The 13,429-nt window shown below is 47.2% G+C and overlaps 1 protein-coding gene across 6 annotated transcripts in view; it reads right to left on the bottom strand.

Annotated features, from left to right (window-relative positions):
* The window catches only part of ARRDC1 (arrestin domain containing 1), a 98,316-nt gene that overhangs the window by 3,407 nt on the left and 81,480 nt on the right, over positions 1 to 13,429 (bottom strand). For 3 of the 6 annotated variants that reach the window (XM_088665001.1, XM_088664999.1, XM_060270275.2), the window contains 4 exons: positions 6,177 to 6,227; positions 2,091 to 2,245; positions 1,158 to 1,340; positions 465 to 641 (listed from right to left, as the gene is read on the bottom strand). In XM_088665001.1, the coding sequence (XP_088521127.1) occupies positions 465 to 641; positions 1,158 to 1,340; positions 2,091 to 2,245; positions 6,177 to 6,227 (566 nt within the window). The remainder of the gene's footprint in view (positions 1 to 464; positions 642 to 1,157; positions 1,341 to 2,090; positions 2,246 to 6,176; positions 6,228 to 13,429) is intronic. The other 3 variants (XM_088665000.1, XM_060270276.2, XM_060270277.2) reach the window with 2 other exon arrangements.

The raw sequence follows: 13,429 nt of genomic DNA, 5'->3' as shown, positions 1-13,429 counted from the left end.
CTACACCACACAACAATATGAAAGCATGCATGAGGACACTGCAGGGGTTTGGACTGGACAGCCCTTGGGGTCCCTTCCAACCCTACTCTATGACACTAAAAGGAGCAGTCCTGTGGGGTCAGACCAAGGACCCAAACACCAGGAGTGCGGAAGTGTCAGTCCCAGTGGCTGAATATGGCTCTCCAGACCTCTCTGTCTAGCCCTCAGGGCTCTACCCATGTCTACATTTCATCCCTCCCTAGGGATGTTTGGGCCTGGAAGGTTTTGTTTTTTAATATTATTTACAAAATATATGTGCTGCTTGATACACCTGTTTCCCTGTTACCTCACCCACTTTTGCTTCTGACCCTCAGGAGGCTGCCCAGGAGGTAATGTGGCCCTTGGGCTGAAAAAGGCCCCCTGCTGCCTCTGCTCTATTGGTAGCCCACAACCTGTGCTCATAATCAGCAGAACTTGGACCTTACCTGGATGTAGTAGTCAATATGGATGAGGCTGCAGCCTTGGAGGATGGACTGAGGCAGCGCTGGGACGAGAATCTGCTCTCTCCACTCTGCATGCTTCCAGGCCTTCACAGGCGAACCCTCCACTTCTGCTATGGTCCTCAGGTCATAGATCCATCGCTTGGATTTGTAGGCAACTTTCTGGGTTGGGGAGAAGAGAAGGGGAAAATAAGACCTACTCCAAGTTCACCAAGTACAGCCAGCGTGGTGTAGTGGTTAAGAACGGCAGACTCGTAATCTGGGGAACCAGGTTCGCGTCTCTGCTCCTCTACATGCAGCTGCTGGGTGACCTTGGGCTAGTCACACTTCTCTGAAGTCTCTCAACCTTCCTCACCTCACAGAGTGTTTGTTGTGGGAGAGGAAGGGAAAGGAGAATGTTAGCCGCTTTGAGACTCCTTCGGGTAGTGATAAAGTGGGATATCAATTCTTCTTCTTCTTCTAATTAAAAAAAAGGGCCTATTATTCTGAAAAGAACTCAGTTGACTACAACCCTATGGTTTTGCCTTGGATTCATCAACAGCTAATGCTAATTCTTCATAAAGACAGCTTCCTATGTTCCTAAGATTGCATTTGCAGCAAGGGAACAAAAAATGAACAAGTGCCCCTCAAGCAAAGCTGAGCACCTAAACTACACTACCAAAAGCCTAGCCCGGTTACCTGGATGAGGCTGGCTACAACGGTGCTGGTGTCCCGGCCTGATTTGTTTTCAATGTCTGTCCGCAACTGGATGACCTGCCCTACCACGTAGCCCTTGAGGTCTGTGGTGGCTGTCAGGACCACGTTGCCAGTTTTCACGAGCTTGTAGCTGAACTTCTTTGTGATCGACGTTGTGTTTGGCTGCTGCAGAAAAGGAACACTAGGATGAGAAGGGAAAATGCACCCTGCCTGCCACTGGGTTAGGCCCCACCTGCCTTACCTTCCAAGTCCCGGACTGCAGAATCCGGGACCGGCAGCTGTGTGACACTGGAAGTTGCGTTGACATAACTTCCGGTGTCGCTTTGCCCTTCTATGGGCACCAAAAATGGCTGCTGCCGGCTTCAAAAGTAGCTTCTACGCATGACCGGAGGTGCGTCGATGCAACTTCTGGTGTCGCCCCACCCATCTATGGGCACCAAAAATGGCCGCCGCCGCCGCCGACACCGGAAGTCGTGTCTACGCACTTCCGGTCATGTGGAGAAGCTACTTTTGAAGCCGGCGGCGGCCATTTTTGGTGCCCATAGAAGGACAAATCAGAAAGGGGGAAAAATGGCTGCCGGCAGGAGAAAATAACGGAGAAAAACAGGAGACGAAGTGATACGGGGGACCACCGGGAAAAGGTAAGTAAAAACGGGGGGTTTCCCAGGGAAAACGGGGTACTTGGCAGCTATGCCACCTGCACTATTCATTTAAAGCACTATGAGGCCACTTTGAACCGTCTTTGGCTCCTCCTCTAAGAATCATGTGAACCATAGTTTAAGGTTGCTGAAGATGGCGAGGAGATTCCTGTTCCCCTCAAGGAATTCCCAAAGTGGTTTAATGATCTATCCCTTGGGACTGAAAAGCAAGGCATGTGGGTGCCTACCATCTTCCTTCCTTCCCACCAACCCGTACCTCAATCTCAGGGATGTCATTCAGGTTCAGCGGGCAGAGGACATAGAAGATCTTGCTGCATTTGTGATCCTTGGAAAACCGTGGTGTCTCTATCACAGCTTTGACCTGGTGCAAGACCTTCCCAAAGGGACCCTCAAAGGATGTAGGAGCTGAAGCTGTTTTCCAAAGAGAAAAGAGACAAGACATGGCATATAAAACACCCACACAAACACACTTGATACACCTGTTTCCCTGTTACCTCACCCACTTTTGCTTCTGACCCTCAGGAGGCTGCCCAGGAGGTAATGTGGCTTTAAATGAACACCCACACAAGCACACTTTCTCATGTCTTGCACTAGACTAGAAAAGCACAATAAAAATATTTTGCCAAAATCTCATTCTACTCTAGGAAAAGGTTTTGACATGTATATGTTTTGCAAACATTAGAAGTAAAACCAAAACCGTACATCTTCTTGATTTCTAATAGCTTTGGGGAGGAGCGTGATGTGGGGCATTTTACAACCATAAGCATGGCTAAACCAAGACATTTTGGAACCTGAGACGGACCCCAAAATGGCACCTCCCTCCCCCCAGGGAAAAAATGGTGAGGGAAGATCTACATCAGGAATAAGGTGGGGGTGGGGGGGAAAGGTTGACATCAGGATCTGCTGCCCTGGTGGATCTTGCCCCCTGAGGCAGTCACCTCACTTCGCCTCATGGCTGAGCCGGCTCTGACCATAAGGCAGACCTGCACAACTAGGCAGTAGGTAGGGGCCAAAATTAAAACAGGCTAAACTTCTTTAGACCAATTTCCAAGTAAAGGTATAATTAACCGTTTTGCAAATAAACCATATTATTAAAAAGGGAAATTTCAATTAATATAAATAAACTTGGAAGTGAAACAGGGAAGGGATGGGATCCAAAAGCCTCCCAAAAAGGGCAAAAACAAAAAGATTAAGACCCTGGTGAGAGAGGGGGAGAAGGAAGTAGGTGGGGGCAGAAGAAGGAGAATGGACTTGGAAGCAAAGTGCGAGAAATACAGAAGAGGGGGGTAAGGGTTTGGCAAAATCTAGATTGGGACAGAGCAGGAGTGGGGTGAGGGAGAATTATGTAAATTTGTATTGATTGATAAAAATGGTCTGAATCCGGAATGTTTTAAGGAGCTGGCTTATGTCTCTGGAGACACCGATTCCAAGGGAAGGGGGGTAGTTTTAGTTTTGTGGGAGGGAATAATTAGGGGGTAAAAGTGATTTAAAAGTTATATTTGAATTTTTCTGGATAAAGGGTAGAGAAATTTAAGATAAAAATGGAAATGTGAAGGGTGAAGGGTAAATATTTAAAAAGAAGTAATAATTTGGAAGAGAGAATGTGAATATAGAATTAGAAACTGCAAGAATGAGTAAATTATTGAGAACTCAAGAAGGGGGAATGAGGAAGTCTGCAGAGTTTAGAATGGGAGTTGAAGATCTATTTTTAAATCTTAGGGTTATTTAATATGTGAAGAATTGTGGGGAATAAGAATTGATGATGTTGTTTTATATATTTTTCTTTTTTCTTTTTTGTATTTTTCTATCTTTTTCTTTTTTTCTTTTTGTGTAAAATTCAATAAAAATTATTTTAAAAAATATATAAATAAACTTGGTGGGCTGCTGTGGGGTGGGGTAAGAAGCCCTCATGTTGCTGCTGCTCGCCACATAGCGGGTGTCAGCTGCATGCCAGCAACGACCAAAAACACAGTGGAAAGATATGACTGTCACTCCTCTCAGACTAGAGATAGATTGGCAATGGTTGGTTGCCGTGGGTTATGTGACAAACAGGAGATAATGCTCAGTGGCAACCCATCCACCAAATTACAAGATGGGCACAATCAGTGCTTTTATTCTGGGGTACTCGGGTATACAGTACTGGCACCTTTTTTTTCCTAGAAGAAAAACATTGGCACAATAGAGGAAGGCAGTTTCAAGTGGCGCATGGAAATGCACTCATTACATCTTTACTTTCTTTTACATTTTTTTGCAGGCCACCCAAAATCCTTGGGGGAGCTGCAAGTGGGCCGTATGCTGTGCAGGTCATAAGGACTAGAAAACTGTTGCTTTCTTTTTTTAAAAAAAGAAAAAGCAGGCGGGTATTGTAAGCTGACTTAGGAATGCCAATTGTTTTTATTTGTTTAAAATATTCATGAAGCACCTGCAATCAGGGCTCTCTACGCAACTTACATTACGGAATAAAATATGGAGCATACATGGTACAAAAATGGTACAGTATTTTTTTTAAAAAAAGGAACAAGATAAATTTGATGTTCCAGAAACGGCATGATGAAATCCACACAATCCATAATTAGTATAGATATCAAATTTCAAAATGTAAATATTCTTAGGAATGTTCAGTTCTGTGCTTTGCATCAAAGTCTGTTTTTAATTTGGTGTTTGCATGGCCCATGAACAGCCTCAGATAAACACAGTCTTCAACAGCCCCTCTTTCTAAGCATTTTTAAACTCTCTTTTTAAAACCTGATTTAGAAGTTCCTAGTTATTTTAGTTAACTGCTTATTCTTTATATCCCACGCTTCCTTTAAACAAACAAACAAACAAACCCTCAAGACCAACTGGAAATGCCCCATGGACGCCAGCCCAACAACTCTGCAAGTAAGCTAGGCAGGAAAGGTGTGATCAGCCCAAAGTCGACCCAGTGAGCTTCATGGCAGAGAAGATGCTCTTATGCACACACACATAGTCAAAGTTCAGCCATTCAATTAAAACAAAAAACGGTAAAGAATAAGCAAGGGTTTTTCCGTCTGTGTGTGTGTGTGTGGGGATAATGTTATTGTTTAATGTTTCATGGTTTTATATAGAAACAACCAATTTTAAAAATTAAGAGAGAGAATGCAGGGCATGATTTGAACCTGCAGACCCTGATGGGTGCAAATTGGGGAGGGGGGAGCACAGCGGATCAGCTTCTGTTCCACATATTCAACTGTGGGGTTCATTCACACTTACCTTTTGCCCCGTGCTTTCTAGGCAACAGACCACACTTTCCTGGTCTGTGTCAGAGGACTTTCCCCTACCCCCACCGCTTTCTCCAAGAAAACCTGATCTTTAACGCTGAATTGGAACAAATGACAATTTGGGCTTTTCTGCATGTTGCCAAGTGCCTTAAAGAGTGGGTTTCCATGAGGAAAGCGGTTGAGCGGGGGGGAAATAAATAAAATAGAAATGCTAGGACACAGACTGGAAAAGCAGAGACCTGTGCCTAAAAAGCACAGTGAACAATTAGTGTGTATGAGCCCATAGTGGCTTGTGACCATGTGTCCTCGGATGAAGGGTCATATATATATCTTTAATAAATAAGACAGGGGGCCCAACAGGAGGTGCTGCCAAAAGGGAGGTACTGTAGAGCCAATCCATTCTAGTCCCGTCCCCATTCTCCTTCTCCTTCTCCTTCTCCTTCTCCTTCTCCTTCTCCTTCTCCTTCTCCTTCTCCTTCTCCTTCTCCTCCTCCTCCTCCTCCTCCTCCTCCTCCCTTTACAAAGGCAACATTGAGATGGAGGCGGCGGCGGCGGAATCTGACAGCTAGTACCCAAGGACTGGACAGTAAGCAGCAAAGTAGACAGGCAAGGGCTGTCTAAAAGCAGACTGTGGTTGTTAGAACAGCACCTCGTTCACATTCATTCACTTGACATGAAACCATGGCCAGATGTTGCACAGGTTTTGGAATTCCCACCCCACAGAGGTGCACCTGACACCTTCGTTGTATAGTTTTTGTCGTATGCTGAAAATAAATCTCCTTTTTCTGTCCGCTGATGCAACTGAGACCCACCAAACTCCTATGATTTTAACTTAGTTGTAAGCTGTTCTAACAGTGTATTTTAAATCACTGCAGCCTGCCACGGTAAGTTAGGGTGAAAGGCAGGTAAGAAATCCAAATAAAATTACCAATAATAATAGCAATATCTGACAGCAGTTAATCACTTGCATGACACCCCAGGCAACCCTGAGTTTGCGCTCACAGGACGTTAAAATCAAGGTTATAGAAAGTCTGAAGTCACTGTTAAGTCACAGTCCTGGAAATCAATAGAAACAAGAGAGCAAAAGAATAAATTCACCGTACCTGGAAGCAGGAACTGGAAAGGGAATGTGTGCTCCCCAGCTGCCAGGACCCCTGCAAAATATAAATGCAGAACAAGTGTAGGTAAAAGAAGAAGCCAGCAGCGAACTGTGAAACAGGACTTAGGAAGAAGCAGGCCACAGGCCACATCCTGGCCTCACACTGGCCAGCCAGGTGGCCTCAGTGAGAAGCTCAAAAGGAGGTCCTGAATGCAAACACCCCGTCTCCACCAGTAATTCCCAGCAGCTCCTATCCAGAGGCATATACTGCCTCCAAAAGTGGAGAAAGAGCGAAAGAGCATAGGTCAGGCTAGTGGCCCATCTAGTCAGTGGCATTGCAATGGGGGGGGCACCCCGGGTGCCATGTCTGCAGGGGGTGACAAGAAGTCACCTTGTGGGGGCTTGCAGCAACACGAGCAGCAATCATGCCACCGCAGCCACATTTGGAGGATCCTCCGTTTCCAGCTGCAGCCGCAAGCAGAGGATCCCAACACCATCCATATGGCACTGGAGCGGCGGCAAACTGCTATATAGCGCATGTGCATTGTCGCTATGTGTGGTGCATGCATCATACGTAGCAATGCCGCACATGCGCCCTACGTAGCGACGCCTGCCCCAGGTGTCGCAACACCTTCCTTCGCCCCTGCATTTAGTACAGCATTCTGTTCTCACCTTGACAAACTAGATGCCTACGGGAAGCCCAGAGGCAGGAGCTGAGCACCCTCTGCACTTGCAATCCCAGGAACTGTTATTCAGAGAAGATGGGGGTAGAACATAAAAAGAACCCTGCGGCTGGATCAGGCCAAAGGCCCATCCTGATCTCACAGCGGCCAACCAGATGCCCCACCTTACACATACCACTCCAAGGACCATCCTGGAAACAGAATGGCCAAATGTGCAAAATGAATCTGGTTAGCTTGTCTCTATAAAAAAATTTTTTACACACTACAAACATGATTACTACACAATCATCATATCATACAATCAATATCACAAAATCATCATATCACACATTCATCCAATCATATGTGGGGGTAGCATTGAGGGCTATTATATCTGATGATGTTATGATGTGATATGATATTATGATATAGTGATTTTGTGATATTAAGATTGTGTGACCTTGCGATGTTGTGATTATGTATCTATATGGTGTTGTGCTTGTATGCGTGTATGATATTATGATTACTAGTGTAATTCAGCCCGTTGAGTAAATGGGTGCTAGAACATCCCGGGGTTCGGAGAAGCGCTTGCGCAAGCGCTTCTCCGAACCCCGGGACCTGTCCTTGTTGTCGGCGGCAGGGGGACAGGAACAAAGGAGGAGCCCTTTCTCCCCCTTCCTTCCTCTCCCCCAGCCGCCGACAGGAAGGAGACATCCCGGGGTTCGGAGAAGCACTTGCGCAGCTCTTCTCTGAACCCCAGGACCTGTCCTTGTTGTCAGCGGCAGGGGGACAGGAACGAAGGAGGAGAAAGCAGCCCTTTCTCCTCCTTCCTTCCTCTCCCCCAGCCGCTGACAGGAAGGAGACATCCCGGGGTTCGGAGAAGTGCTTGCGCAGCGCTTCTCCGAATCCCAGGACCTGTCCTTGTTGGACGCACACATGCGCTCTCTCTCTCTCCCCCCCCCGCCACGCTCAGTCCGGCTGGGAGCAGCGGTTGGCGGCCGCAGGGAAATGGTAGGTGGGGGTATGTGGGGAGTGTGTGTGTGTGTGTGTGTGTGCAGTCTCTGCATCCAATCCCTGTGTCCGTGGGGCACATGTGCAGTAGCGCGGACACAGGGACACAGGGAATCTGGACGCAGAGACACTTGCACTTTATTATATAGGATAAGATACTGGGATCTTATGACTGTATGATAATGTGATCCTGTGACTGCATGATTTAATGATATGGCTGTAAGATATGGTTGTATGATAATATCATTATTGGGTGATATTATGATATGAACTTGTAAACAGGGGCATTTGTGAGGGTGGTTTGAGGGGAAGGTTGCCTCACTGGGTACACAGGACCAGGAGACATGGATGGTGAGGGAGCTGCTGCAGTGACCAGCAACACCTGTGCCATGTTTGTCTTCTTGCCCGAGAAGGTGCAAAACTACACTCGGTTGCCTTGCTGAAAGAGAAGGCACAGCAACTTGAGCTCAATTAGCCACACTTTGAGCTCCTGGCCAAGAGGAGGAATCCCTTGATAGAGCAGAGTGGACTGTCCTGGAACAGTGATGCAGATGAGGTCCCCCTAAGGAGGTGGAAGTTCACCCCATGCAGGAGACAAAACCCTGGAGGAACCACGACACACGGATGTGAGACTGCCAGGTGCCATGTTGCGTATTACTGGAGTTGCAAGGTTGATTCCATGCCCTCAGCTTGGACGCTGATTCTGGGCCAGAGGAGCAAGGACAGCAGGTGCAGACCTCAGAATACACCAAAATGTCTGTGGAAGGCACAGAATACAGAACCATTTCTGCCGCTCCTCAGAGGAGGAAGAGACGAGTGGTGGTGGTAGGTGACTCCTTGCCGAGGAGGGCAGAGGCAGCAGTGTATGGAGGTAACAGGATGTCCCGGGAGGTGTGCCATCTTCCAGGCGCAAAGATTGATGATATGACAGAGAGGCTGCCAAGTCTTATGAATCCCGCTGACCAAAACCCCTTCCATCTGGTTCATGTGGGTACAAATAATACTCCACACATAGCCTTCACTGTGTGCAAGGGGCTATGAGACTGGGCAGGAAGCTGAAGGGCCTTCAGGCACGGGAGGGTTTTTCATCCCTCCAACTCCCATCAGCCCCACACAGGATGCCCAATGGCCAAGGATCCCATGATGGGATGATGGGAACTGTTATCCAACAACTTTGGCTACCCCAGTGTACTCAGCTTCAGGCTCTTCTGTCCTACAAACTAGGCTGAAATATTATACCCTACCTGGCCACTAGGGGGATCAGCAGTAGCTTTTCAACTACAGTACAAGTACAGGGTGAGACCTTTAAAAGAGGCCCTGTAGATACAGAGTACACATGTTCCAGGGCGCCTCTTTTAAAAAAACTCACCCTGTATGAATTAAGATTGGTGCAGTCACCTATTATGTCTTGTTCTGGCACACTTGGAAAAATTAACTGTACCTGTACACCACACCACTCCTTAAGATAGTACCGTAATGTATATTTAGCTCACCTCCAGCCTCTTCACAGCTGGAAGAGCCATAGTTCACAGGTAGAGCATCATGCTTTGCATGCAGAAGGTCTCAGGTTCAATCCCTGCATCTCCAAGTAGGATTGAGCGAGATTCCTGCCTGAAACCATAGAGGAGCTGGTGCTGGCCAGAGTAGACAATAATGAGCTATATTTGCCCATAGCCTGATGCAGTACTTATAAGGCAGTTTCCTGTGTTGCTGAAGCCTTGCTGTGTCTGGGGCCCTCCTGCTCAATCTGCTAAGTGCAACTCTCTATATCCAGCCCAGAGGCCTTCCTTGATGGCACCAATGACTCTTCCTCCAAAAGGTGTACAGTACAGAGGCGCACAGCCTAAAGGGGAAGCCACCCCTTGACCTCTGTGCAACTTTTTGAGGAAACAGCTGCAGGGCTGTGAAATGTATCCCAGCAGGATTCCAAATTTGTAACCACTGGGGAATGCAAATCCCATACAACTGTAAAAGGAAAAATAAATTCCTAAGTTGTTTTTTTTTTAAGCATGTGAAGGTGGACAGCTGAGCAAAGACTGCTAGAACAGGGTGGTCCCCAGGGCCGGATTTAGGTTTGATGAGGCCCTGAACGTAATGGGGCCCTTTATATGTGATATTTTAGGGAGCAGGCTAGCAGGTGGGGGCCCATTTCTTACATCATAGGAGCCTACACAACACAAAACACTGTTGCTGTATGTAGGTTTTATTTGTTCTTCATCTTAATACAGTCATACCTCTAATTACGTATGCGTACGACACAGGATATGTACGCGCCGAACCCGGAAGTAACGGAACGGGTTACTTCCGAAGTTCCGAGTTCGGCGATTCACGCATGCACAGATGCGCCGAATGACGTCACCCATGTGTGCAGGGGCACCAAATCACGCGGGGAGCATGCGCAGATTTGCCACTTCAGGTTAAGTACTGTCCCGGATACGTACGGTGCTAGAGAATGGATCTCATTCGCATCTAGAGGTACCACTATTTTGGAAATGTACATCCAGTTTGTTTTTTGGGGGGGGCCAAGAAAGTGAGGCCCTAAACTATAGCTTGTTTAGCTTATACATAAATCCAGCACTGGTGGTCCCTATTTAACTGAATAACCTTTATGTGAATGTAGAGTATATAGTCATACCTCGGTTTAAGTATGCTTCGGTTTGAGTACTTTCAGTTTAAGTACTCCTCGGACCCGTCTGGAACAGATTAATCCACTTTCCATTAGAGTGGTACCTCGGTTTAAGTACACAATTAGTTCCGGAAGTCTGTACTTAACCTGAAGTGAACTTTCCCATTGAAAGTAATGGAAAGTGGATTAATCCGTTCCAGATGGGTCCGTGGAGTACTTAAACGGAAAGTACTCAAACCAAAGCGTACTTAAAACGAGGTATGACTGTACTTTCAATGGGAAAGTTCGCTTCAGGTTAAGTACGCTTCAGGTTAAGTATGGACTTCAGGAACCAATTACAGTCATACCTCGGGTTAAGTACGCTTCAGGTTGAGTACTCCGCAGACCTGTCTGGAACGGATTAATCCACTTTCCATTACCTTCAATTGGAAAATTCGCTTCAGGTTAAGTACGCTTCAAGTTAAGAACAGACTTCCGGAACCAATTGTGTACTTAAACCGAGGTACAACTTAAGAAGAGCTGCTTGCTCCTATATAGGGCCCAGTACAAGGGACCCAGGTGGCGCTGTGGTTAAACCACTGAGCCTAGGGCTTGCTGATCAGAAGGTTGGCGGTTCGAATCCCTGTGACGGGGTGAGCTCCCGTTGCTTGGTCCCAGCTCCTGCCAACCTAGCAGTTCGAAAGCACCTCAAAGTGCAAGTAGATAAATAGGAACCGCTACAGCGGGAAGGTAAACGGCGTTTCCATGTGCTGCTCTGGTTTGCCAGAAGCGGCTTTGTCATGCTGGCCACATGACCTGGAAGCTATACGCCGGCTCCCTCGGCCAATAATGCGAGATGAGCGCGCAACCCCAGAGTCGGTCACGACTGGACCTAATGGTCAGGGGTCCCTTTACCTTTACCTTTACAAGTATAAGGCTGGCTGTTGCTGAAGCAACATTGGAGCTCTGCTTCCCTCCCCTCCCCAACATTGTATCTTTGTTCCTTTCTAGCATTCAGTGTGAGCCTTGCACAAGGAAGTTTAGCCTCTCCTTGCTGTGGCAGAGGTCAATTCTTGCAGCAGGACAACTACCTTCTCTCTACAACCCATTATTTGAGTACTGAGCCCAGCATAATCTGTTTCCCCACCTCCCCAACAAAATATTTCCCTTGATTGTTGAGAGATCAGAATATAACTTGGTGTCTATAGTCTACTGTGTAATTCTGTTTACAGAGCAAACAAAAGCCTAATCCTCGCCCCAGAGGGGGAAGAGGAAAATATGCAATTGACAGCACTCACAATACATGAAGCAGCAGCTCTCAACCACTGAGAGTTGTTAATAAAAACAGACTTGCTGGTTAGTGACTTTGGACAACTTCACAGTCAAGGAGAGCTAAGCAGACAGGGGGCTCATCCACAATTCTGCTGGTCCCGCTGCTTTCCCTTGGGAAAACATACATCAGTTGGGTGTTCTGTGCATTTACTGTATGTTTGTTCTAATTCAGTGTTAATCAGCGGGTTAAAAAGCAGCGGGGCAAATGAAAAATCACCTGGGCTCATGCCTGGAAAGCATAGGAAAAGTGGAAGTTTGGGTGAGCCCAGGGAGTGATGCATTTGAGAGGTGCCTTGGGGTGATGGGCCAGGGTTTGCACACAGTACAGGGGAATGCAAGCCTGCCTTACAAGAGCGTTGTTGCAAAGATGAATGAATGTCTGCCAAGTTCTTCACACATTCTAAAGTGTGCTCTGCTAGATGCCAATAGCAATACAGTGGTACCTTGCAGGGCAGTCTCGAGCAGGTCGGCCGCCCTGGCGCTGAGGGGCGGAGATTGCTCCGGCGCCCCCGCCCTCGCAGGGCGCAGCATGGTTTCCACACCACGCCACCGGGAGTCTACCTAGAGCCGGCCCTGGTACCTTGAGTCACAAACACTTCAAGTTACAAACTCCGCTAACCTGGAAGAGTTACTTTGAGTTGAGAACTTTGCCCCAGGATGAGAACGGAAATCGTGTGCCGGCCCGGCAGCAAGCGAAAGCACGCCTCTAGTTAAGAACAGTTTCAGGTTAAGAACAGACCTCCAGAATGAATTACGATAAGTTCGTAACTAGAGGTACCACTGTACTACCGTGTTTCTCCGAAAATAAGACACCGTCTTATATTTATTTTTCCTAAAAAACAACAACTATGACTTATTTTCAGGGGGTGTCTTATTTTTTCCTCCTTCTCCTGCCACAGCTGGCATTGCTTCTGCGCCTATTACTATGTCTTATTTTCAGGGTATGGCTTATATTCCTTGAATGCTTAAAAATCCTCCTACGGCTTATTTTATGGCTATGTCTTATTTCTGGAGAAACAGGGTGGGCTGGTGTTGCATAGTTGGTTCTCAGAGGTTGAGGTTTGAACCCCACAGCTGCTGTGTCCTTGCTAGGAAGGCTGCAACAAAGCCACTTTCAGCTTCTTGTCTGTGTTATGAGGGGGGATAATGACAATGACCTATCCTAGAGGGTTGTTGTAAAATGGTTATGGTTATAAAAGTAATGCGAGCAAGCAGAAGGGGATGCTGGATCCATGTACAGAGGCCTATAGCTCAGTGGGTAAAAGCCCCTGGCACTGCATGCATAAAGCACCACTCTCAACCCCCTGGCATCTCTAGCTAAGAAGAAGAAGAGTTTGGATTTGATATCCCGCTTTATCACTACCTGAAGGAGTCTCAAAGGGGCTAACATTCTCCTTTCCCTTCCTCCCCCACCACAAACACTCTGTGAGGTGAGTGGGGCTGAGAGACTTCAGAGAAGTGTGACTAGACCAAGGTCACCCAGCAGCTGCATGTGGAGGAGTGGGGACGCGAACCCAGTTCACCAGATTGTGAGTCCACCGCTCTTAACCACTACACCACACTAAGGGCAACAAGCACAAAGGCTGGGGCTTGACTTCATCCCCAAGGCCTCAGAAAGAAGTTCAAAACTCAAGCAGATACTACTGG

This window comes from Zootoca vivipara, chromosome Z2 (assembly GCF_965207765.1).
Source record: "Zootoca vivipara chromosome Z2, rZooViv2.hap1.1, whole genome shotgun sequence".
Taxonomy (NCBI): domain Eukaryota; kingdom Metazoa; phylum Chordata; class Lepidosauria; order Squamata; family Lacertidae; genus Zootoca; species Zootoca vivipara.
Note: the sequence above shows the minus strand (reverse complement) of the source record. Positions and strands in the feature narration are given on the sequence as shown.